Source organism: Coloeus monedula (genome assembly GCF_965178545.1).
Source record: "Coloeus monedula genome assembly, chromosome: Z".
Lineage (NCBI taxonomy): Eukaryota > Metazoa > Chordata > Aves > Passeriformes > Corvidae > Coloeus > Coloeus monedula.
In genome coordinates this window covers 84,121,234-84,144,663 of record NC_138822.1, presented here as the reverse complement: position 1 = coordinate 84,144,663, position 23,430 = coordinate 84,121,234, and the positions used below count along the sequence as shown (strand labels likewise).

Sequence of the window (23,430 nt, the reverse complement as noted above, 5' to 3'; positions counted from 1 at the left end):
TAGTGAAATAATCATGATGCAAAGGACTGCCTTAAGCCTTCTGCTTCTAGTATAGCATCATCCTGATCCCTACTGTTAGCTTTCCCTGTGCTTTCAAGTGTCAAAAACTTTCATCCAGTGGCTATCAAGGTTCTTGGACCTATTACATGGCCAGTATCAGAACCTCAAGCATAGATCATGCTAAGGCAACCCAGTTTAATCATCCAGCCCTACCTAGATTCAGTGGGTTAGTCCTAATGGTAGCTGTCCATGGAAAAAACTCCATTCAGTCCAGTAGTCATCCAAAATGTTAAGAATCATGCAAATACACAGCTTGGATAAATGAAGAATATTTTAAAATTTTTAAAAAAAAAAGTTTTAAAAGAAAAGAGATGAAATGTTCTAACACACAAAAAAAGCTGTCAGGTGGTGTGTTAGTAATGTAAGCCATTTCTTTAAGAGTGAACCCAAACTTGTTGTGTACAACAACCTTAAATGAATAACTGCTATAAATTCAGATTCTGTTAGGGTTTGTTTTTGTTTTTTTTTTTAACCAGACTTATAAACTAAACCAGCCCTCTGACCTCACCCCACAGATGTTGAAGGGGACCAGCTATGGGTTTTTCTTCGTCCTTGCCAGCACATGCTGAGTTCTCGGTGACTGCTGAGCAGGGGAGGAGGTGGGTTCCTGTGGCTCAGCACTGCTCCATGACTGCTCAGCGTGGGCATACTTCTGCCATAGCACAACGTGCCAAACTGCAATCAGGATGTGTGGCTGCCAGCATTCTGTCCTTTTCACTTCCATCTTGGTCTTGTTTAAATCAGTCTGAACTCACCTGCTTTTGTGGTTCGCAGTTCCATCTTGACAAGAGCTTTCAAAGAAAAACCCACTCTCTCCATCTTACTCCTTTTAGCTGGTGTAAATCCAAACAGCAAATTTATCACCAGGTATGCTCAGAGGTTTAAAGTAGAACGTGAAGTTTCTTGCAGATACACTAACTCCCGTCTGCTGCAGTTTCCTTTTTAGGCAAGGAGTGTGTTGTGATTTAGACATCGTGTACATAATTGGTGTATATACAAACTGCAGTAGTCCTGTATGTACTATATATGTATATTACTATCCAAAAAAGCACATTTTAAAAGAAACAGTTGAGTGCTGTGCAGAATTATATCGGCCTATGCCAGTGGGTAAAATACATTGTTTCAAATGGAGACTATAGTTTAGAACAGCTGTTACCACTAAAGGACAGACTTCAGACTAAAAAGTAATTTTTTCCCCCTTAACCATCACCAATCTAATGACAGATTTTTTGCTTGTATAGAGCCAGGACTACCTCCAAACTGCAGTCCTTGAGCACTCACCTCTGCTGTGTCTTCAGCAGTGCCTTCATCTCCCCTTGTTATACAATGAGAGCAATGCCACCAGTCTGCTGTCCGTGCCCAGGAAGCCCTACCACACGCTCACCCAAAATATCTTTATTTATTTTCACCTACCTCTTCACAATGAATGTCTTTGCAGTGCACTGAATTTTTTTAGTTGTCTCTTCTCCCTTCTTTCCATGCTCCAGTAGTCATCACGGTTTAAAAATAAATAATTCAAAAGGATTCAGCCTTTCTGTAAGGTGGTTTCAAGAGAGAGCTGTTGCTCAGGATTCACCTTAGGTTAGCAGTTTCAGGCAGTTCAGGTCTCTACCTCTTTCTGATGTAAATTATTTGGAGTACAATTCCCAACACATTGATTAAATCTATGCTTATCACTCAGACTAAGTGACAGGTTGCAGCAGAATCCTTTTCTGCAATGACTTTGTTGCTGATCACCATTGTAAAATGTGCTTAATGGTCTTCTAGGGGATAATGGTCCTTCACTGGCACTTTCAGGATCGTAATTTATATGTTCTTTCTTAAAAACTCTTAGTATGTATAGATGGGAACTGGGATTTAACGTCTTGATCTGTCACCATGTAGTTTATCCAGTGAGATCCAACTGGAAGAGAACTCTGTATGAAATACCTTTAATATATGCTATCTTTTCTGTTAGCAGTTTTTAAAATTTGTATTTAAATGTTAATTAGTTAAATAGCTATGCTCAAGCATGCCTTTCTTTCCTCAGATTTACACTTCTTTATTTAAAAGGCAAAATGAACACATGGCTTAGAGAAAGCTGGCTCTTCTCCAGATCTGTCTTTATTTTTAAATATTGATTATTAAGTTTAGCATTTTCCCACTCTGTGCCTTTAGCTGTTTAGCTCAACCACTGTTTCTCTGAAATAAGCATTAAAACAGTGGAATATTTTTATTATTCTGTCATAGAAAAAGTTGTCTATGGATTTAAAAGCCTACTTATAAAATCTTTGAGGAGGTCTGCAAAAACACTTTGAAGTTCTTAGGGGAAAAAACCAATAGTGACCCACGGTGATTTTTGCAAATATGATGGCTTATATTTCAGAAAAGCACTATTGGGAATAAAATAAATTAAACCATCAAAACGCCCAAATCACCAGCATTACAAAACCAACACTTCAAACATGAGTTCAGGCGTATGCTGGCTGACCTACAAGAAGCATCCAGGATAACATCCACGTTTCATTTTCACCAGAAAGTTCCTTTTTCTTTTTTTTTTAATTGGCATTTCGTAGCTGAGGTTGCTTATCTTATCTGATAAAGCTGCTGTAGTTGACTGTAGAAAGAACATTAGACCTCAAGACTGAATTTATGCAATCCTACATTACAAACATTTTTTGCTCATGCAGTTTATTCCACTGGATCTACAAGAATTTCTTCGTATTGGTGAAACAGTACCAAAATGTGGGCATGTTCTAAGCACAGTGGCTGCTTTTCATCAAACTGCAACTTAAACACAGAAATCTTTGTGGGACATGACTCTTTTATTTGTATGATTTGCAAAAGGTACAAATGAAAAAGCTGCACTTGAAACAATAGGTTATTTTCCTCCATCTTCAGTAGTAAGTGGATGAAATGTGGAAACTTATTAACTGAAAAATTAGCTTTTTATCATTGCATATAAATAGAACCTAATTAAAATAAATTGCATGAACTTTCATGAAGCTTTTCCTCAAACTTTATTGATTCATATATATATGGCAGTCATAAATTGATTTTTTCTGAAAGAAATTCTAGCAAGGTAGATGTTAAGTAAAACAATCCAGAGGACATACTACCCTGATGAGTATCCAAATTATTTCAAGTTGTGAATGCCAGTGGACAAAGACTTTCAGATTAATTTGAAATTAGAAGAAAAAAAAATATATTTAAAAAGTGCTACTATATTGAAATCTTTGGGGATATTTTTATTTTTTTTTTGTGGTGTGAAGTGTCATTACCTTAAGCAGAAGGTATAGCTGCTGTCAAAGCTGAATGATATACATGAGTGAATACTGTAGATGAAATACTACTGCTTATAAAATATTTTTCCATTTTGAACAAATCTGTAAACTACACCTTTGTTTATAAGAAAATGCTTGTAATAGTCACTGTAATATTCAGCTGGGGATAAAAAAAATTTGTGAAATAAACACTTTTGAAGAAATCGTGGCTCTTGGTCAAAAATGGCAATGCAAAAAAATAACCCCTTTCAAAATACACTTCTATTAGAAACTTTTCTATTTTAACACTACAAAGTACTTTATAAACAGAAATTAGGAAAATCACTTTTACTTATGACACTGAAAAGTTTAGAAGTTATAACTTGATTTCAGAGGAGCTGAAATGTTGGCAGCTAATGAGAAACTCACCAAGTGTGGAATCTTACGGCCCTCAGAGACATTGTAAATGAGTGGAGAAGAGCGGAGGAAGTGCCACCCCTTGTGCATGTGCTTAAACTACAGAAACCCAGAATGGTTTGGGTTGGAAGGGACCTTAAAGCCCATCCCGTCCCACCCCCTGCCATGGGCAGGGACACCTTCCACTGTCCCAGGCTGCTCCAAGTCCCGTCCAGCCTGGCCTTGGACACTGCCAGGGATCCAGGGGCAGCCACAGCTGCTCTGGGCACCCTGGGCCAGGGCCTGCCCACCCTCCCAGACAGCAATTCCTTCCCAATATCCCATCCAGCCCTGCCCTCTGGCAGGGGGAAGCCATTCCCTGTGTCCTGGCCCTCCATGCCTTGTCCCCAGTCCCTGTGCAGCTCTCCTGGAGCCCCTTGAGGCCCTGCCAGGGGCTCTGAGCTCTCCCTGGAGCCTTCTCTTGTGCAGCTGAACACCCCCAGCTGTCCCAGGCTGGCTGCAGAGCACAGGGGCTCCAGCCCTGGAGCATCTCGGTGGCCTCCTCTGGACTGGCTGCAGCAGCTCCAGGTCCTTGTGCTGTTGTTCCCCAGGGCTGGGGCAGCTCTGCAGGGGGGGGTCTCTGCAGGGCAGAGGGGCAGAATCACTTCCCTCAGCCTTAAATGAGACTTAGATGAGGGGAGTCAATGGCAAAGAGAGAAAATACAGCAAAACCCTCGGCTCTTTTTAAAGATAAAGTTGCATGCTGGTGTATGTTCACTGATTTATAGATTTATTAAGTCATCGGAATTAATGTAGGGAAAGCAGTTGAAAATTTATTTTAAATGAAAAATGGGAGTCTTCACAGGATAACATTTTTTTCTTCTAGAAAATTTACAGAACTTTAAATGTGTCCATGAAGACATATGGCAGATTTTATTTGTACATAAAATATTTTCCCTAGCTTCCATGTCTTCTGCCTGACAGCCAGGATGGTTCCACTGGAGCAATTGTACAGATAAATCATACTTCAAGGTGTATTTCAACCACCAGGACTGTGGAAGGTGGGTTTTGTGGTGCAGCTTGGAGGTTGCAGATTCTTGGCTGTGAGGGTGGGCAGGCCCTGGCCCAGGGTGCCCAGAGCAGCTGTGGCTGCCCCTGGATCCCTGGCAGCATCCAAGGCCAGGTTGGAGCAACCTGGGACAGTGGAAGGTGTCCCTGCCCATGGCAGAGGCTGGCACTGGATAAGCTTTAAGGTCTCTTCCAATCCAAACCATTCTGGGATTCTAGGATATTTGCGTGTGTTTTTAACTATTTTGTATTATCAGAGTAAACCAGCCATCCATGGATCTGTCCTGCTCTCGGTTCTCGCAGCATCCATGGCGTTGCATCACTGAGACTGATACGTGTTCATTGCAGCCCACGGAGGGATCAGTTCCTCCCTCTAGTGACCAATATGTGACTGCAGGCTTTTTAGCCCTTCTATCCCCTTTTTTCAGTGCCTGCAGTGTTGGAAAATGAGAGCATCCAGGGGCTTTCTGGTGTCACACCGATGACCTGCAGGCAGCTCCTGATCATCTCCATCCATGTCCAGGGAAGCCAAACCTTGGAATTAGGGGCAGCGCTGGGTCAGCCATGGATTGTGCACGAGTTCAGGGATGCGACCCTCCACAACCCCCTCGAGGAGGTTTATAGATTTCAGGTGCGCCAGGGCAGGTTCAGGTTGGACATGAGGAGGAATTTCCCCACGGAAAAAGTGGTCAGGCCTTGGAACTGCCTAGGGACGTCTGGAGTCCCCCTCTCTGGCGGTGTCCAAGGAACGCCTGGACACGGCACTCTGTGCTCTGGGCTGCTGACAAGGTGGGGATCGGGTGACAGGCTGGACTCGATGATCTGGGAGGTCCTTTCCAACGGAAACGATTTGACGATTATCTGTAATTAACTGTCGCACGCTGTAATTACCTGTGAGGCGGGCGGCGGGGCGGCCTCTTCCCTCAGAGATCGTCGCCCGGCCCCCGCTTCCCCTGCCGCCGATTCGCCAAAACCGCACGGAAAAATCGAACCTAGCAGATGCAAAATTAAAAAAAAACCAACCAAACCAACACCACAAAAAAAAAAAAAAAAAAAAAAAAAACCAAAAAACCAAAACCCCAACCCCCTCCCCCACATTTAAAATAAATTAAAAAAAACCCCTAAAAATTACTCGTAGAATAATAACTTTAAGCAAAGCGCCTCCCGGCCGTGCCTGGCCGTCCCCTCCGCCCCAGCGTGGCGAATGTGCGGGGCAGGCGGGAGGGCGCGGCACTCGGCGGGGCACGGAGCGGGCGCGGAGCGGCCATGGCGCTGCTGAGGGGTGAGGTTCCCGTCCCACCGCGGATCCCTGGCTCCCTGAGGGGCTCCGGGGGGACCCTGAGGGCGGGCGGTCACGGCTCGGACGCTGTAGGGGGCCCTAACGCGGAGCAGCTCGTGGGGCCCTCAGGAATTACAAAGTAGAGCCCCCGAGAGCCGTTCCTATCCTTCCCGGGGGTGGATTTCCCATTATCCCTCCCCACGGTCCAGCACGGCCAGACAGCTGGAAGTAATTAGGAACTTCCAAAAAACACCTGGTTGCGTGGGGTCAGAGGGTGGGAATGGGGTTCAGAGAGTGGGAATGTGGTCAGAGGGTAAGATTGGGGTTCAGAGGGTGGGGAGGGGGTCGGAGAGTGTCAGTCACAGCCTCTGTTTTCAGCTTTATGTAGGAATTCAGTGTTCGGCTCCCTGCAGTGCTCGAGTCAGTTGTGCTGCAAACAAATGCATGGCAAGGGGTGCGTGTCTGTCATGTAACTGGGAATTTGAATTGTGTATGAGGAGCAGTTTCTTCATGGAGAGGGTTGTCCAGCCCTGGCGCAGCTGCCCAGGACAGTGGTGGAATCCCCATCCCTGGAAGGATTTAAAAGCTGCGTGGATGTGGCACCTGGGGACATGGGTCAGTGGTGGCCTTGGCAGTGCTGGGGAATGGTTGGACTCGATGGTCGTAGAGGTCTTTTCCAAGCCAGAAGATTCTGTAATTCTGTGATTCTCTGTTTACGTGCAGTGACTGTAAGTGATACCTGAAATGTCGGTGACTGGAAGTTTCTGTTGTCACATCCAGGCCCTGCCTGCGTTAGCACTGACAGTGCAGGATAAACTCTTTAAGTCGCAACAGGTCCTGGAAGTGTTTGGTGCAAAGAACTAATTTATGCTCTACATGGTTTAAATTCTGTGACTCTTAAAAATGAGGTAAACACATCCTTTAAGACCTGCTCTTGTATGAAAACAAAATTGAAATTTTTTGCAATAGGGCTTTTTATCTGTTTGACAGCACTTTGCTAGTTGACAGACAGCACCTAAATAATAACATACATGTCAGTCATGGTGTGAGGTTGCAGTGCTAAAGCCTGTGTAGTCAGCATTGTATTAATTCTGATGGGTCTGCCGAGCTGGGTAGGACAGCGAGCACCTTGCCCATACTTGTTTCATCTTAGTTTTCTGTGCCTGCTGCAGAATTTTCTCTCATCTCAATCCACAATACTTTCATATACTGTTCTTGCTTCTAAATTTCCTTTTTTTATGTTATTGATTGTTTTCTAGGGTTTCAAAACAGGATCTGATGAAGAATTATTTTCATACCAAGTGCATTTGAGATATGTTGGAGGATTAAATAGTGTTTCAGTTCCTGTTTGGCAGCAAGGGGTTAACAAAACCAGTTTATAAGATTTCTCAAGTATAGTGTTTGGTAAGGATTCAGAGTGACCTTTGCTTTCTTGCCCCAACAGTTTTCAGATCTCTATGTGTTTGGTATTGTTCTGCTCTCATCCAGTGTTTATCACCTTGGAAAATTGCAGAGACTCTGGACTCTTTCTGTGGTAATGTAGGACAGAACGAATTAATGGAAATTTAGGAAGAGTTGTCAAAGGACAAAGAGTCCTTTTGTGCTCAGGACTTCAGCCACCCCTTGTCGCCCGTCCTGAAATTCCCTGGAGGGAGTAGCATTTGTAGGTGCCTCTCCAATCAAGCAAAATTTGGCAGGCTCTGGAGTTAGGTACCCTTAGGGAGTGTCTCTGTTCAGTTTAATTCAGCATAACACAGATTGTGCTGCTGCTCCTCGATCTTCTCCTCTTAACTGGTTCAGTCCAGCCTTCTCTCTGTCTTGAGTTACTGTTTTGTTGAGTGGCCAGAAGGTGAACTCAGGCCCAGAACTGATCCAAGTGAAAACGAGCCCTTCATTTTCTGCTGAGTCTGGGTTAGTGTTCAGCTGCCTCTGTTGTGTGACCTGCCCTGGTTTATTGGCCCAGTGGTGGTGTTGGGAAGTGGGCAGCAGTGAGCAGTCTCTGTGAAAGAGAGAGAGGGATGTTGTTGTGAAAGGAATGTTTTAAGGGCAAAGTTCCATCCTCGCCCCTGTACTGTTCATGAGGCAACGCCGCTGTGGATGTGACTGAACAAATAATGTAGATAACTGGCAACCTGGCCAAAAGGGAGGAGAAGGAGTTCTTGTAGCTTGGTCAGGTCCCCAAGCTGGTCTGCAGCAAAGCTTTGTAATCAGTTAGGGTTGGCACGATCCGGAGGAGGCAGGGAATCAGTGGACATGAAGAGGGGTGAGGAATGTGAATGTCAAGGCCTGTTTTGCTGCAGGAAAGATATGGTGAGGAGGGAAGATTTAGATTGGGCATTGGGAAGAAGTTCTGTGCCGTGAGGTGAGGCCCTGGCCCAGGTTGCCCAGAGCAGCTGTGGCTGCCCCTGGATCCCTGGCAGTGTTCCAGGACAGGTTGGACGGGGCTTGGAGCAATCTGGGATAGTGGAAGGTGTCCCTGCCCATGGCAGGGGGTGGAACTGGATGATCCTTAAAGTCCCTTCCTACCCAGACCATTCTGTGATAAGACTGAGCATCCTCCCTGCACATTTTAGATCCCTACCCTGTGCTCAAGTCCTTGTCAGTGGGGAACCTTGACCTTGACCAGCTTGGAATGTCTTTTTCCAGCAGTCATGCAGCCTGGGATTCAAATGCATGCGACATGGAGGAGCACCCTCTCTCTGACAAAAGAGAGCCAAGTAATACGAGTCAGATGACCTGAAATCAGTGTTCATGAGCAGCTTCATGAGCAGGCATTTTCATTTGCCTGCGTTTTTACATCTGTATATGTCCCTGCAGTGTTACCTAAAATAGCTGGGTGTTTGATGGGAGCTGTGGAAACGGGAGTTGTGAGCAGTATTGTTCAACTGGGGGAAAGTTCACAGCCTGCCTCCGACTTGTTTTTCTGCACGTGGGGGCAGAGAGGCACCGTGACAGGCAGCCAGGAGATGTTTGCTTTGGTTCATTCCAAGCTGGAATTCGTATGGACTGCTCCTGGCCCGTGCATTTGTACACATGTGGTTGCACATGGTCTCCTGCCTAGTGAAAACTGGATTTTCTTCTCAGAAACTGGAAGATTCATGCCAAAGCAGTTTAGGTGGCATATATATTTCTGTCAGGAGCATGACTTTTTTGATTAGGGAGTGTTTTTTCTCTCAAGCTAAAGGAATCAAAGTTGAAATGCATATCAAAAATGGGGATTTGTTTTGCTTTATTGTTTGGTTTTTGTTTTTTTTTCTTTTGTGAAAACTGTTTCAGAATATAAGCCAAAAACGTGCTGATTTTTTTTAGCATGAGGGAATGACCTCTTTGCTAAAAGCACTGTTCCTCATCTGATTTTTTCATAGGTGTCTACTACAGGATTTCCTAGATGTTACTGGCATGCTTTTAGTGCACTAGCACTAATGTTTGATGTATATGGCAGCCTCCTCCAAGTCCACATTTGTATCCAACCTTACTTTTTTGTCAAACCTCCCTGTGGGAAGAAGGTATTTCTGCAATCTTCCCAGCTTTTCTTTCTGACCATTAATTCCTCATGCCTCCCCTGTCTAAAGCACCATTACATCATTCATCTTGAACTTCCTGTGTTCACGTTGCCTATACTTACAAAGTTTTGTGTGATTTTAGGATGTCACCCACTGGAGGCTGACCGTGGGCTCCCCTGTGTGTGAGGTGGTGCGCCTGTGGATAATTTCTGTCCCCGTTGCAGGTGTGTTCACTGTGGGTCATCTCTGCCCCCGTTGCAGGTGTGTTCATCGTTGCAGCCAAGCGCACTCCCTTTGGGACTTACGGGGGATCGCTGAAGGATTTCTCGGCCACCGACCTGACGGAACATGCTGCTCGAGCTGCGCTGGCCGCGGGCAAGGTCCCTCCCGAGATCATCGACAGCGTTGTCGTGGGTAACGTCATGCAGGTTGGTAGCCTGGAAAATCTGCTGCTCGGGGGCTATTTCAGGCACCCTCGGGGTGGCCCTATAGATAGCTGCCTCTGGCTGGCAGCCAAAGAGGTGGAAGTGAAAGGGGTGAGTAGCAATTTGCAGTGTAGTGTTTCCTGTTTGTGTTTGAGGGATGTGTCCTGCGTGATTTGTGGCACTTAGGCTTAGCTTGCTTTTTTTAGTGCCAGAGGTATTTAAACAAGGACGAGCTGACCTCCTAAAAGTAGATATCAATTAACTAGTTAGTTGGTAATTCCAGGTACATTTCCCCTGTTTTAATGGCTTGAGCTGTGTGACTCAGCGATCAGTGGTTTTTCACTGGGTCGTATAAATCCCTTTCCTTATCAACTCTGTGATTTGAGTCCATTTCTCTTGTGTTTTCTATAGAATTTTTTTTGAGTGAATATGAGTTTCCTTTGAGCTGGAAGGATACATGCCTTGATTGGCAGAGACATTTGGACAATCGTGTCTTTTCCAAAGAGCTTGTGAGGAGGTTGTATGCATTGCAAAACTGCAGCTACCCACACATATAGATGAAGATCTTTGTTCGAGGCAAGACAGCAAAGAACATTTCTGCCTTTCTTTTTTTCCTTTGTGTTCTGATTTCGCCATTATTATTAAGGGTGGGGACTTTTATTTTGCCCTGTGTGTTTCAGGGATGTGGAATAAACAAGTAACTAAGACAATAAGTGAAGAAACAGGCAGTATTCCTTCTTTGGATTTTCAGCCAAAAGAGTAGCTTTAAATTATTCTGTCTCCTACAGCTACCATCTCATCTTCTTTTATTCAGCTTTTTAATTTTATAAGAGCTGTCTGTGGCCTAGGAAAGAATTGCTGCATTCAACTCTCTTTTAGTGCTTTCATATAAAAAATAGCAATCTCCTGATAAAGTTTCTTTTAATTTTGAAAGTACATTTCTATTCCTTTGCATTGTATTTCCCCATCCCAGTAGATTTTTTTAAAAATTCTGGTTTACTCATACTGTTTGATTACGTTTAATTAACTATGAATGTATGACTATTTCAAACTCCCCTTCTTTAGCAGAAGTGGCTTGATTAATTTTAATTTTTTTTCTGAACTTGCATTAGTATTGTAGCACTGTGCACAGAACTTTGTCTTTCTTATACATTTTAGTTTGGGACATGTTCCCCAAGAGCATAAGTGTTCTCTCTGGTTTTGGGAGAGACTAATTAATCCCCTATTAGTCTGAGCAATATTAATTTACCTTAAAATAATTGCAGCTCGCTGGCCAGGATCTGCCCTTGTGTCAGCCTGCTGTGTGAGTGCAGTTTTGAAAATAAGGGAGAACATTAAGTTGCTGACTCTACACTTTCTTTAAAATGCACATAAAGACAGTGACACTTTCAGATCCTGTGTCTTCTTGAGCTGAGTCAAAGTGCTTCTTGTGAGTGGGGGGATTTCTGCTGAACATACACTTGTGTTCTGTCAGGGATGCAATGACACCATTCTGGCTTTTCATCAAGACTTTTTTGCTTTCCAAATCAATGAGAGCGTGACAAAACCTCTTGCCTGTTCTGCCTGCAGAGCTCCTCAGATGCGATCTACATTGCAAGACATGTTGGTTTGCGTGTGGGAGTTCCCGTGTCCGTCCCAGCCCTCACCATCAACAGACTCTGTGGCTCTGGCTTCCAGTCCATTGCCAATGGCTGCCAGGTACAAAGCTGTATTTCTGTGTTAGTTGTAGCTTTTATCAGGCTGTTAACTTGTAGAAACATGTCCTTTGTGTTTGGGATGAGTCTTGACATGGATTTTTGGTAGAGATTTCTATTGTACAGCACGTTTTTTTGCAGGAGTTCAGCCACCACAGTGCCCCATTGTGTGGCTGGTTTTTAAAATCCAAGTATTGTAGCGATTTTTCTAGTTTAATATGAGGAATGCAACAAATGCTAGCTGGTGAAATACAGATCAGCTGTGCAGTAGTTGCATCCCACAGTCCTGTTTGTTTGGACTGTAATTACTGGACTTGAGAAGTCTTTCATCTCTTGATCATTGTTTATGTTCTCACCTGGCTAGCTGTGTAAGCAGCAACATGTGCTTTTTAAGTGTGCTTTTGTTCAAAGATCCAAACCTCTCATGGGTTTGGTAATTTATAGTGTCACTTCTTTTAAAATAGAAGAGAATCAACTTCTCTTTGAGCAGTTGGCCAAACCATTGAGTAGGAGTACAGGAATTTGTATTTCATTTGCTCATACATTGCTTTTATGAATACTTGAACAAGCAGATTGTTTTGTGGGATTTTTTTGGTTTTGCTTGGCTAAATAGTTATTTTAGGTCTGACCCTCTAGAAGAAAAAAGGTCAAAAATGTAGAGCTAATGTTACATTTTGCAATAATATCCACCTGGCTGTTTTTCCTAGTGCTTTTTGCAAAGGTCATACACACACTTGTCCACACTGAAAAAACCTGCTGGAGAATGTGATGACTTTTACTGAAAATGTGGTGGTGAGGTCCTTTTCAAAGATGGCATTTCATCCATGCAGCCAGCGCTGCTTAGACGTTCATGGAGTTTTTAGTAACTATAGGAAGCATCTCAGCACATATTGCTACACACGAGTTATTAGCTAGAAATCTCAGTCAAAGATCACAGAATCATGGAGCTGCTTGGGTTGGAAGGAGCTTTAAAGCTCATCCATTCCCACCCTGCTACCATGGGCAGGGACACCTTCCACTGTCCCAGGGTGCTCCAAGCCCCATCCAGCCTGGCCTTGGACACTGCCAGGGATGGGGCAGCCACAGCTGCTCTGGGGTAATTTAATTTTCTTTCATTCGTTTGTAAATAACCTCAACAGTCCAACTCAGTGAATCGTTTTAAGGAAGCACTATTTTTGAACACTCTGATAGTGCATTTAAGGATTGGGGCTTTTAGCTTTTGTGTGCTTTGCCATTGATGAATTAATGTGTTTTGGATACTTATTTTGGCAGCTACCTAACGTTTGTCTCTTAAATTATGTCCCATTTTCTTCGAATCATAAGGTCTTACTTCAGGCTTTAAAGTTTAATTTGTATTCCTTTTGAGAAGAGTGGGAGCTCAAAACCACCAAGTTCAACCATTTGTGAACCAAACCACACAATCATGCAGATGCCTAATGTCTTTGTTCCTCTGCTCTGTCATGTGTGCACACCCATATTCTCTTCTTCCCTCGTGGTTACAATCATTCTTTGCTGAAAGGAAGAAAAAAGGACAAGGCACGAAGGAGACAGACCCTAACCTTAACAGAAGGGTAAACCCTTCATAAATACACACACATGACTGAGTTTGGATTCATTCTGGGTTTGCTGCTTTGTAGGTGACAACCTCGTTTTTAAAAACAGTTCTTATTTTCTTACTCAAACAGCAAGCTAAATCCTGGATCTGTTTTGTTTTTCTGTGTTAACAGGAAATTTGCCTGAATGACTCAGAAGTTGTTCTGTGTGGTGGAGCTGAAAGCATGAGCCAGGCTCCTTACGCGGTTCGAAAGGTTCGGTTTGGAACCAGATTAGGAGCAGAACTCAAGGTCTGGTACTTTTTTTGTTCTCTGAGCAAAGCAATGTTTAGTATCAGGACTGTAGGCACAAAATCCTTGCAAATAAAACGATTGGAATTTAAAGCATTTATCTAATATTCAGACAGTATCAAAACAGTAGGTACAGGCAATTTTGTTAAGCGTGCAGGTTTTCCAGCTTTTCCAAAACCATATTTGAGTTCCTGTTCTGTGTTAAACATACCAGTAAACTCTTAAACACAAAATTTAGTTCACTTGGTACATCCCATGCAAGTATTAGGAACAAAATGTCTGTGAAATACAGGCACACACAGTTAAGGCAAGGCTAGTAATGCTGGCAGTAGGTAGTCAGGCTGGTAAAGAACGCATATACCTCCAAGCTGTGAGCATCTCTCAGTTTCAAAAGTGGAAACTTGAAGTTAAATCCATTGACAGGTAAGTTATCTTTACATTTTCTTCTGAAGATAAATCCTAAGTGAATACTATGGGAAATGTGCAGCAGGATAAATGGATAATGTGCCACCATTTACTCAGTGGGTCATAACTGACAACAAAATGCAAAATTAGGATATTTCAGTGTTTGAGCCCTTTGGGTTTTTTTCCCATGCTGTATTTCCATTGTGAAGATGGTGAATATGATGTGTGCTTGGTTCTGCACACTGTTCTTGTGTGGCACCGTGCCTAAGCCTCAGGTCCTACAGACAGCACCTTCACAAAGTTGTTGTTGTACTTGATACACCAAGTAGGTGCTACTGGGTTCTTACCATAAAGATAACTGAATTACACAGTGACAGGTAAATGAATGGTTTATCTTGCAGAACTTTGCTGCTGACAGAGATAACAAAACCCATCTGAACTGACCAGGCTTGCCTTTATCAAGTTGAGCGAAGGAAAAGTTGGGTATTTTCTTCCCTGAGATGTTATAGCCACAGAAACCTTGGCTCTAGTAAGGGGATTTTACCTGACAGTAGAAAAAGAGCTAAAGAATCAGTAGGCTGCTGTGCCTTCTCACAGTGCCTCCCGTGTCCTTCTTGGCAACCAGACAGGTGTGTTTGCTCACAGGGCTCTAATAAATAATTCATACAGAAGTGAAATATGCTGAAATACAAAAAATCTGTTTTTTAGGGCTTTTCCCAAGGCTCTTAGGGCCACATGTGAGTGGAAAGAATCACACTAGAGCAGAATGGAGATTAACTAGAATAGCACACAAGAACCTGCACACTGTTTTTCAGGGTGTTTGTTCTAATAAATCAATAAATTATCTGTGGGTAACCTGAATTAATTTTACAAAGAGCCTTTAGCTTCCAGGAGGCTGCTGAACAGTTAGAAGCTGTCAGTAATAGATACAGTATTGCTGTGCTTTCTAATTTTCTTCTTCTGATGTTCCACGCAGTTGGAGGACACGTTGTGGGAAGCCCTAACAGATACACATGTTAAAATACCTATGGCAGTGACAGCTGAAAACCTGGCTACAAAATACAGCATCTCCCGAGAGGACTGTGACCGATACGCGCTCAAAACGCAGCAGAGGTGCAAAGCTGGTGAGTAAATCGAGGAGTGGAAGTGTTTATGTGACACCAGTTTCAAGTCTAGTCAGTTTTTAGCATTGATTCAAAGTGTTCTCAGGTTTTCTCTGGCTCTTGGTGTAATTTGCCCTTCTGTACACATACTGTAATTCATGATTTCGTTGGCCCCATGGTAGAAATAACCCACTCTTAGGGGGTTTGACTTTGAAAGTGTACTGTGTCAGGTGTTGTACCCCTCAGCAGGTTAAGTAGGAGCCCCTTTGCACTGCTTTCCTGTGCTTTCCTCAGGGACATTCCGTAGCATGAGGCAGCAAACACCATTGGCCAGTCACGGGTCACCTCCTGCCTGAGCAGGATTCATGTTGGTGACTGTCATTTGTTGGTGCCCCGTTGGTGGAATGCAGCATTGTCCCAGGCATGCCTGACTGCCCTCCTTTCTTTCCACTGCATGGCAGAACAGTCTTCCACAGTGACCACATGCTTCTTGTGTGCCAGCCTGTGCTGTAATTAATCTAAATCCTTTTTCTTTCTTTTGCAATTCGAACGTTGTTCTTGAACGCTTGAGCAGCTGGAGCACATGGGATCTGAAGAGGGAATGTTTGTTTAGGAGCTGTGTTTTAAACTGTTCTCTGCGTGGTTTACATGCCCAAAGCCTTAATTCAGAGGTGTTCAGCTCTGGGGCCTGCATCATAAGAAGGACCTGGAGCTGCTGCAGCCAGTCCAGAGGAGGCCACCGAGATGCTCCAGGGCTGGAGCCCCTCTGCTCTGCAGCCAGCCTGGGACAGCTGGGGGTGTTCAGCTGCACAAGAGAAGGCTCCAGGGAGAGCTCAGAGCCCCTGGCAGGGCCTCAAGGGGCTCCAGGAGAGCTGCACAGGGACTGGGGACAAGGCATGGAGGGCCAGGACACAGGGAATGGCTTCCCAGTGCCAGAGGGCAGGGCTGGATGGGAGACTGGGAAGGAATTGCTGTCTGTGAGGGTGGGCAGGCCCTGGCCCAGGGTGCCCAGAGCAGCTGGGGCTGCCCCTGGATCCCTGGCAGTGTCCAAGGCCAGGTTGGATGGAGCTTGGGGGAACCTGGGATAGTGGAAGGTCTCCCTGCCCATGGCTGGGGGGGTTGGAACAAGATGTCCCTTCCAACCCAAACCATCCTGGGTTTCTGTGATTCAGTTACTGTAAAGTTTATGCCAAAAACCAGTAGAATGTGCAGTGGCCATCGTGGGACTCAACATACGTGGCAAGCCAAAGGTGAACATAAGAAGGAAAGATCTAAGCATGGTTTTAGATTCTAATGATCGTGCATTTTAACAGATGCATTCCTGCAGGAAGATTTTGGTTTTTTTCCAATGGGTGTAGAAGTGCTTTTTGTAACCTTTTTTCATCTATTATTGCCTTTCCTGCTTGTTCCTCTTGTTACCTAGCTCCTGCCATTCCTGGAGCCTTTGCTAGAAACTTTCTTGTTTTCTAGGATTTTACCTTGCTGTTTTTATTTCTGCCTTTAGGACCAGATCGTCTTATCCCACAGTAAAGAGAGAGCCCTGTGTGTAATCAGGAAAGAAAAAGGTTTTGAGGAATTTATTGAGAAGCCCAGAGGTAGCTAAACAACATCAGATCGGACAATTTCAGTGTCTTAGTTTTAAATCTCTGTCTAATGTTATATTAGGTGATATGGCCAGATGCTTTTTTGGGCATCTTAGATACCTACAATGTCTTGAATTGTTTCAGGTTGTTTAGGCAGCTGAATCCCATTCCAAGATCTGGCTTGACAGTGAGACCCCTTAGAGGAGCACCTTGAATAGGATTTTGATGAATATACAGTATCTTGTCAACAGAAAGAATGTGGCTCAAGAGGTTTTTTCTACTTTCCTGAGTGAGATTTACATCTTGACCATCTGAGAAATGACAGAGCTGTAAAATAAAACAGCAGTAAAAGGGAATACGTACTAAAAATAAACCTAGTGGTTTATAAAAAAAAGCCAAAAATCCCAAACCGAAAAGGGTTCAGCTGTTTAAACCTGAAATAAAATTTCAATATTTGAGACTTTCTTTGGAGAAGTGTGAGAGTGTACTCGTATGGTTTTTGCCCAATTTATTGAAAAATCAAAAAAACCAAGAAAACCCCAGCAATAAAACCCAAACCAATTTATTTAAAAAACATAAAGCATAAGTATTGCTGTCCCTGGACTTTTGGTTAAAATGTTGTGTGCACATGAAAATATGATTGTTGGTCAAGATGAGCAATCATCTTGATGTTTTTCTTGAGTCCTTTTATTTTCCTTTTTGTGGTTGCAGCTAATGATGCTGGCTACTTTAAAGCTGAGATGGCACCAATTGAAGTGAAGACAAAAAAGGGTAAAGAAAGCATGGAAAAGGACGAGCACCCAAAACCCCAGACTACTATGGAACAACTGGCAAAACTCCCGTGTGTCTTTAAAAAGGATGGAACAGTCACGGCTGGGAATGCTTCGGTGAGTACATCAGACCCTTGGGTTGCGCAGCTGTCCCCTCTGTGGTTCTCCAGAGTTATTGCCACTGTTTTTATCTCTCACCAACTTGGCTGTCAGTGGTGTCTCCGGTGAAAATGACTTCTAATTCTTCAGCTGAGTGCCTCTGGCTGACTCTTCAAACCCTGGGATGCCAGGGGATCCTTCAGTGAGCTCCTAAGTCCTAAAATTTGATTCTGTGGATTGCCACTGATCTTGCAGTGAGGCATTGGCACTTCTTCATCAGCCTTGAGTTGTGCAGTTGGTGGTTGTAGTGGCTGTGTGGCCACTCTCCTTTCTTTTGGGGGGCAGTGGTTACTGAACATTTGCTTTAAACCTACATTTTGTCAGTGGCCATACTGCTGCTGCTCATCTTTGTGCCACAGCTACTGTCTCCTTTCTCCTAAACCACATTCTGCTCTTATTCAGAGTAGAATTCAGTGCTTAGCAGCATGTCATTATGGACTGTTCCTCTTACCGTCATTATCTTAATTAATTGGTTAAAATTCTTTGGGCCAGATGGAGTGCTGTGATCATAAAAGTCTGAATTCATGCCTAAAATAGTTCATAGCCACAGTAAGTGTGGGTGTCTGTAAAGTATCTTTTATAATTAATAGCACATACATTATCCATTAGTAATAGTGTTCTTGCAAGTGTGCAGAATCATATTTCCAATGCAGGGAAGACTCATTTTTCTTTTCTAACACACTGGAATTCATTAAACATTTATCTATATTTAACTTTCTTTCCGCATCCTCAGAATAGTGAAAGATTGTCTTTTGTTGTTTTGAATAAACACTGTTAAATGTTAATTACAGTATCTTAGACTCAAGCCCTTTTTTGGGAGTTTAGTTTAAAGAGTGTGAGGATTTTTTTGTTTCTTTGTATTTTCTCACTAAGAATGCTTCTCTCTCTTACTGCCAGGGTGTGTGTGATGGAGCTGGTGCAGTCATCATTGCCAGTGAATCAGCACTTAAAAAGCACAGTCTTACTCCTCTGGCAAGAGTAGTAGCTTATCACTCAGCTGGCTGTGACCCTTCCATCATGGGCATTGGTAAGTTGCAATGAAGCACATAATTTTACAGCATCAGGCAGCATGAAAATGTTCTTGTCATGGGCATTCTAAAGGAAAGAAAAGGGTGCTGGAGTGTGCTCAGGCTGGTGGCTCTGAAGGTGTTGGTGTATCCTACTGGCCGTCCCACTGTGTCAGTCCATCCCTGTTGTGCAGAGGGACAGATCTGCTCCTCAGTTTGGCTGGAAGTGTGTGTGCAGTGTCTGACGCATAGTAACGGCACTGAGCATACTCCCCCAGCCTCTTCTTTTCTCCCTTTCTTTACTCTCTCTTTTAGTCAAGAAAACAAACACTCGGACTTTTCTTTTAAACCATTTTCTCCTAAAATTCACTTTGGTTTCCTGTAAGCTCTAAATCCCATGATGAAATGTGAGGCAGTTTATGAGGCATTTATGTGAGCAGCTATGAGTTGCCTTCCTCACCTCTTGCTGATAGAGTAGTGGCTATGTGAACACCTTTCAGCAGTTATTCAGTGGCTCAAGTGTCTTGGATCCCACGATATGCATCTGTTCAGGTATTACTTGGTAAACCAAATCCTTTCTTGGTTGCTTTAGTCCCGTATTTTCTGCTCCCTCATCAAGTATCTCTTAGTGCAAACAATCCCTCAAAGCCAATCTAGACACCCCAGGATTTTTCCCTTTGCTTTAGTTTGCAGACAGCATTGTATCCCAGCATTGCTTTTCCACTCTGTCGTTCTGTTCAGAGGAGCTGTTGTTGGCTGTTTCTGTGTGTCAGTAGAAATGCAAATGAGGCATTGTCAGATCTGTTTTCCTGGTCAGACTGTCTGACGGACACAGCCTTCAAAGCAAACGTGGAGGGAGGGTTTCTTTCGCTAGTCTTTGTGCTGGCATTGTGTTTCCTAAACCAGCCCATTCTCTCTAGGTCAGGCAACTCTTCTAGTTTGTTTAAAAACTTCATAAATCATATGGAGGAACACTTAGTAGCCGAACTGCTTCACACCACAGCTTGTCCCCAGCAGCTCGAAGAGACCAGATGAGATTCATTGATGTGACAGCAGCAGATCTGACAAACAGGAGCTCAGTCTGAGCCACTGTCCTCTCACATACTGATAGGGAGTCCTGTCTCACAGTGTTCAGTGGGAGAATTCATTATTTAAAAGAAGAGAGAAAAGGGAAAATGTTTACTTGGCTGTCATTAGGGGTCTTTGTATTGTCCACATGAGACCTTCCCATTACTCTAATTCGTAACAGGCATACTAAAATCCTTCCCTAATGAGATGCAGTTAGAGTCTAGTGTTAAGCTGCTTGGGGCTCCCTGATACTCCACTGAGCTCTGAACTGGGCCCTTTCTTCTTTTAATTTTCCTGTCTCTTTGGTAATTTACTTATTTTTGTGTTTTTATTCTTTGAGCTCTGTGTTTTCAACACCATTTTTTGGCGGTGTGATAGCATTTAGGATTGTTCGTGTTCTAGAATTGAATGATCAGCCACCACCTAACCTCTCAGTATTTTTCTCCTACAAGCACATACCTAGTTAACCCTTTCAAAACTCTTTGAGTGTGTATTTCCTTAGGTAGCTGTGGTTGGATTAATTTCCCTTAGTAGATTATATTTGGTTATAGAAGGCAGCTTTCTTCCAGAGGACAGTTTTGTTGCCAAACTCTTTAATAGTCTGAAACCCAAAATCTTGCTTTCTTCAGTTGTCCAAGACCTGAGTCTGACTGTTTGGATAAATTAATTAAATGTTAGGCTGTTTACTAGAAGATTTTTCGGTATTTTAAGAACACCAAAACAATACCCCTAACTAAGCACGTGACCAGCAAACTCTAGAGCAGCCTGTTTTTAAATTTTTGTTTACCTAGAGGCTGCAAATTGTGAGGAAAGAGTAAGTGGAACCAAGAGTACTGGGAGGGAGAATGCCTCAAAACCATTGTGAAGTTGTTTTCTTTCCCTGGAGACTGTCACTTCTCTTGACTTGAAAGCTCTGTGTGCAGCTGTAGTGACACTTAGCTTTCCCTGGATGGATGTTGACAAGGGAACCAAGTAGTTTTGAGATTTAGGAGTTCTCTTACCACCTGATAAAGCAGGTGAGTGGTGTATCCAGAATTTGTTGGCTGCACAGAGGCTTATGGGAGGGGATCTCATGAGGCTTTCCGAATTTATCCTATGTAAAACAAGTTTCTAAGACTTCATGTATTAATTTTTTTTATTTAATTAATTGTGCATACGATTTTCAAACAGGCCCTGTACCTGCAATCACAGAGGTTTTGAAGAAAGCAGGACTGACCCTGAAGGATATGGATTTGGTAGAGGTGAGAAGTTTTTACAGCAGCGGTGGTTTTACCCCTGATCCTTTCAGCAGAACGATTCCACTCATACCTGTAGGTGTTCCTGCCTGTCAGGAGCCTGCCTGACCTCTGTCTCTCCAGTTTCTGCTGCGCAGTCACTACAGAAATCTCAGGCACTTGGAAACTGGAAATGGTGTGATCGCATTCCACGAAACAGAAATATCCACATGTGACATGACGTTTTACTCCGTTGGCTGGACTGCTCATGTTTTCAATTAGTCATACTTGTGAGCAGGGTCTTTTTCTGTCAGGGCAGCAGGCTCTTCATGGGCACGCTGCCTCAGAACATACTGTACCATTTTTTTATAAAATACACCTCGTGCTTGCTTAGTATTTTAATTTAGTTGGGTTGGATTGACAGTTGTGTGTTGGCTGAGCATGCTTCTATAAACACAATGCTTTTTTTCTGAAAAGGACCTGGAGGAGCAATTCACCTCATTTTATCTTGTTTGCACACGTACTGCTGAAAGCTGATGTAAAAGTTCTGTCTTTTCTCTGGTGCTTTAGGTAAACGAGGCATTTGCACCTCAGTATCTGGCTGTGGAAAAAGTGTTGGGCCTTGACCCTGAGAAGACCAACGTCAATGGAGGTGCCATTGCCATCGGCCACCCTCTGGGGGCCTCGGGGTCACGGATCACAGCTCACCTGGTGCATGAGTTGAGGTATGCACACAGACAGGAGCTGCTCAGGGTGGGTGCATTGCTGATGGATTTATGCCTGCAGACTCTTTGAGCATGGATACCATGTGACTAAACTCTTCCAGTCAACCGGCTTAAAACTCTCCTCGCTGCAGTGTGCCACTTGCTGTATGAATTTGCCCCCTTTGTGCTGCAGTGCAGGTCCTGCACTTGCCTCACACTCCATCCTCTTGTCATTACAGCATTCTTTAGTTCATCTAGATCTGACCCAAGCCCACAAAAGGTTTCTTTTTTTTTTGAAGTGGCTTTTGAGCAAAGTCTGTTCTCTTCTTAACACGGTGCATTTCATAGAATCATAGAGTCCTAGAGTGGTCCAGGTTGGAAGGGACCTCTAAAGCCCATCTTGTTCCACCCCTGCCATGTGCAGGGACACCTTCCACTATCCCAGGTTGCTCCAAACCCCATCCAGCCTGGCTTTGGACACTGCCAGGGATCCAGGGGCAGTCAGAACTTCTCTGGGCAACCTGTGCTGGGGCCTTCCCAGGGTCTCCCTCACAGCCAAGTATTCCTTCCAAATATCCCATCTAACCTTTCCCTCTGGAAGTGGGAGGCCATTCTCCCTTGTGTTGTTCCTCCAGGCCCTTGTCCCAAGTCCCTCTCCGGTCCCCTTTAGCTGCTGGAAATGGATACTTTAAATGCATTTGTCATAATCTTCTCTCTCCTTTAGTCCATTTTCAGAAATTGTGGCTCTTTTGGCTTGCTTAATATGCTTAGCACCATTTAAATCTGAATTTTCCTGGTTTTTTTCCCCCTCAGGGTAGAGATCACTGTGTCTCTGCTTGTACTAGCAACCATGTCTTAGTGCTCAGCCATGAAGCCTCACAGGTCATTTGCCCCTTCCAGAAAACAGTTTCTTGCAGTGTGGCTGTAGGAAACTTAGTTTTTAAAAACTACCACAGCAGTGTTCAGGTAGTTTAAAAACTACTTTAGAAAAGTTCAGGTGGGGTCTAGTGGAAGAGGTTCCTGCCTGTGGCAGGGGGTGGAAGCAGATGACTAAAGTCATTGTTCAGAAATATTTCAACATCAGTTGAGACTTCATGTTATTTTGCCAGAAAAAGAACAACATACACATTTGGAAACGTCATCTTCAGTAACACCCAGCTGATAGCTGTTTTCCTTTCATAAAGTCTGGACAAGAGCTGCTGTGGTTTCATGCAGGTAACCAGTCTTCCCTGTTGCTGTTCCTGAGCAGGCGCCGTGGTGGGAAGTACGCGGTTGGGTCAGCGTGCATCGGTGGTGGGCAAGGCATTGCTGTGGTCATCGAGAACACAGCCTGATGGATCCTGGGCACTGCAGCCTGGCCTGAACTGCTGATTCCCTGAGAAACCTGCCTCCTCTTACAACAGAGCATCGCTGCGTGCCTTTCCTGCAAGGTAAAGGAACAGCTGAGAAGTCAGAATTCTGAACAAAAAGATTCATTGATGTCTTTCTAACCAAAGGAAGTGCAGCATCAATATAATTTCACACTGATGAAGTATTTTGTAAAAGCCTCTTTTCAATCAATGTATTTCTGTAGGCAAAATTATTTTCATTTCCTGAGGAAATTGCCTGTCAAACTTTCACCAAACCTGCCTTAAAATAGCAGCCAGTGCAGCTTTTTAAGCAAGTATTGCTTAAACTTACTTCAGCTACTGACACTGTCTGGCACATGTGCCTCTTTTATTATCAGGAAATGTGAAAATGTAATCACAGACTTTCTGAAGTATATATTGATTGTAGATTGGTGGCTATTAACCTGTACCCTGCTGTTCTGCAAGGGAAAAGAAAATGAACAGAAGCTGAAACTTACATTGTGCCTCCCAAAAGAATAATAAATATAGCACAAAAAGCAAAAGGGCTTGGTGTTCTG

General features: G+C 43.7%; 2 protein-coding genes across 2 annotated transcripts in view; both read left to right on the top strand.

The window, feature by feature from the left end:
* LOC309585102 (large ribosomal subunit protein uL22) overlaps positions 1-23,430 on the top strand; it is a 369,655-nt gene that overhangs the window by 235,332 nt on the left and 110,893 nt on the right. The gene's annotated exons all lie outside the window — the stretch shown is intronic.
* Positions 5,967-23,415, top strand: ACAA2 (acetyl-CoA acyltransferase 2). The gene is made up of 10 exons (XM_082301062.1): positions 5,967-6,048; positions 9,810-9,976; positions 11,543-11,671; positions 13,395-13,511; positions 14,893-15,040; positions 17,314-17,489; positions 18,429-18,558; positions 20,777-20,847; positions 21,391-21,545; positions 22,774-23,415. Exons 1-10 carry the CDS (start codon positions 6,033-6,035, stop codon positions 22,856-22,858), a joined length of 1,194 nt encoding a protein of 397 aa, XP_082157188.1. The 5' UTR covers positions 5,967-6,032; the 3' UTR covers positions 22,859-23,415.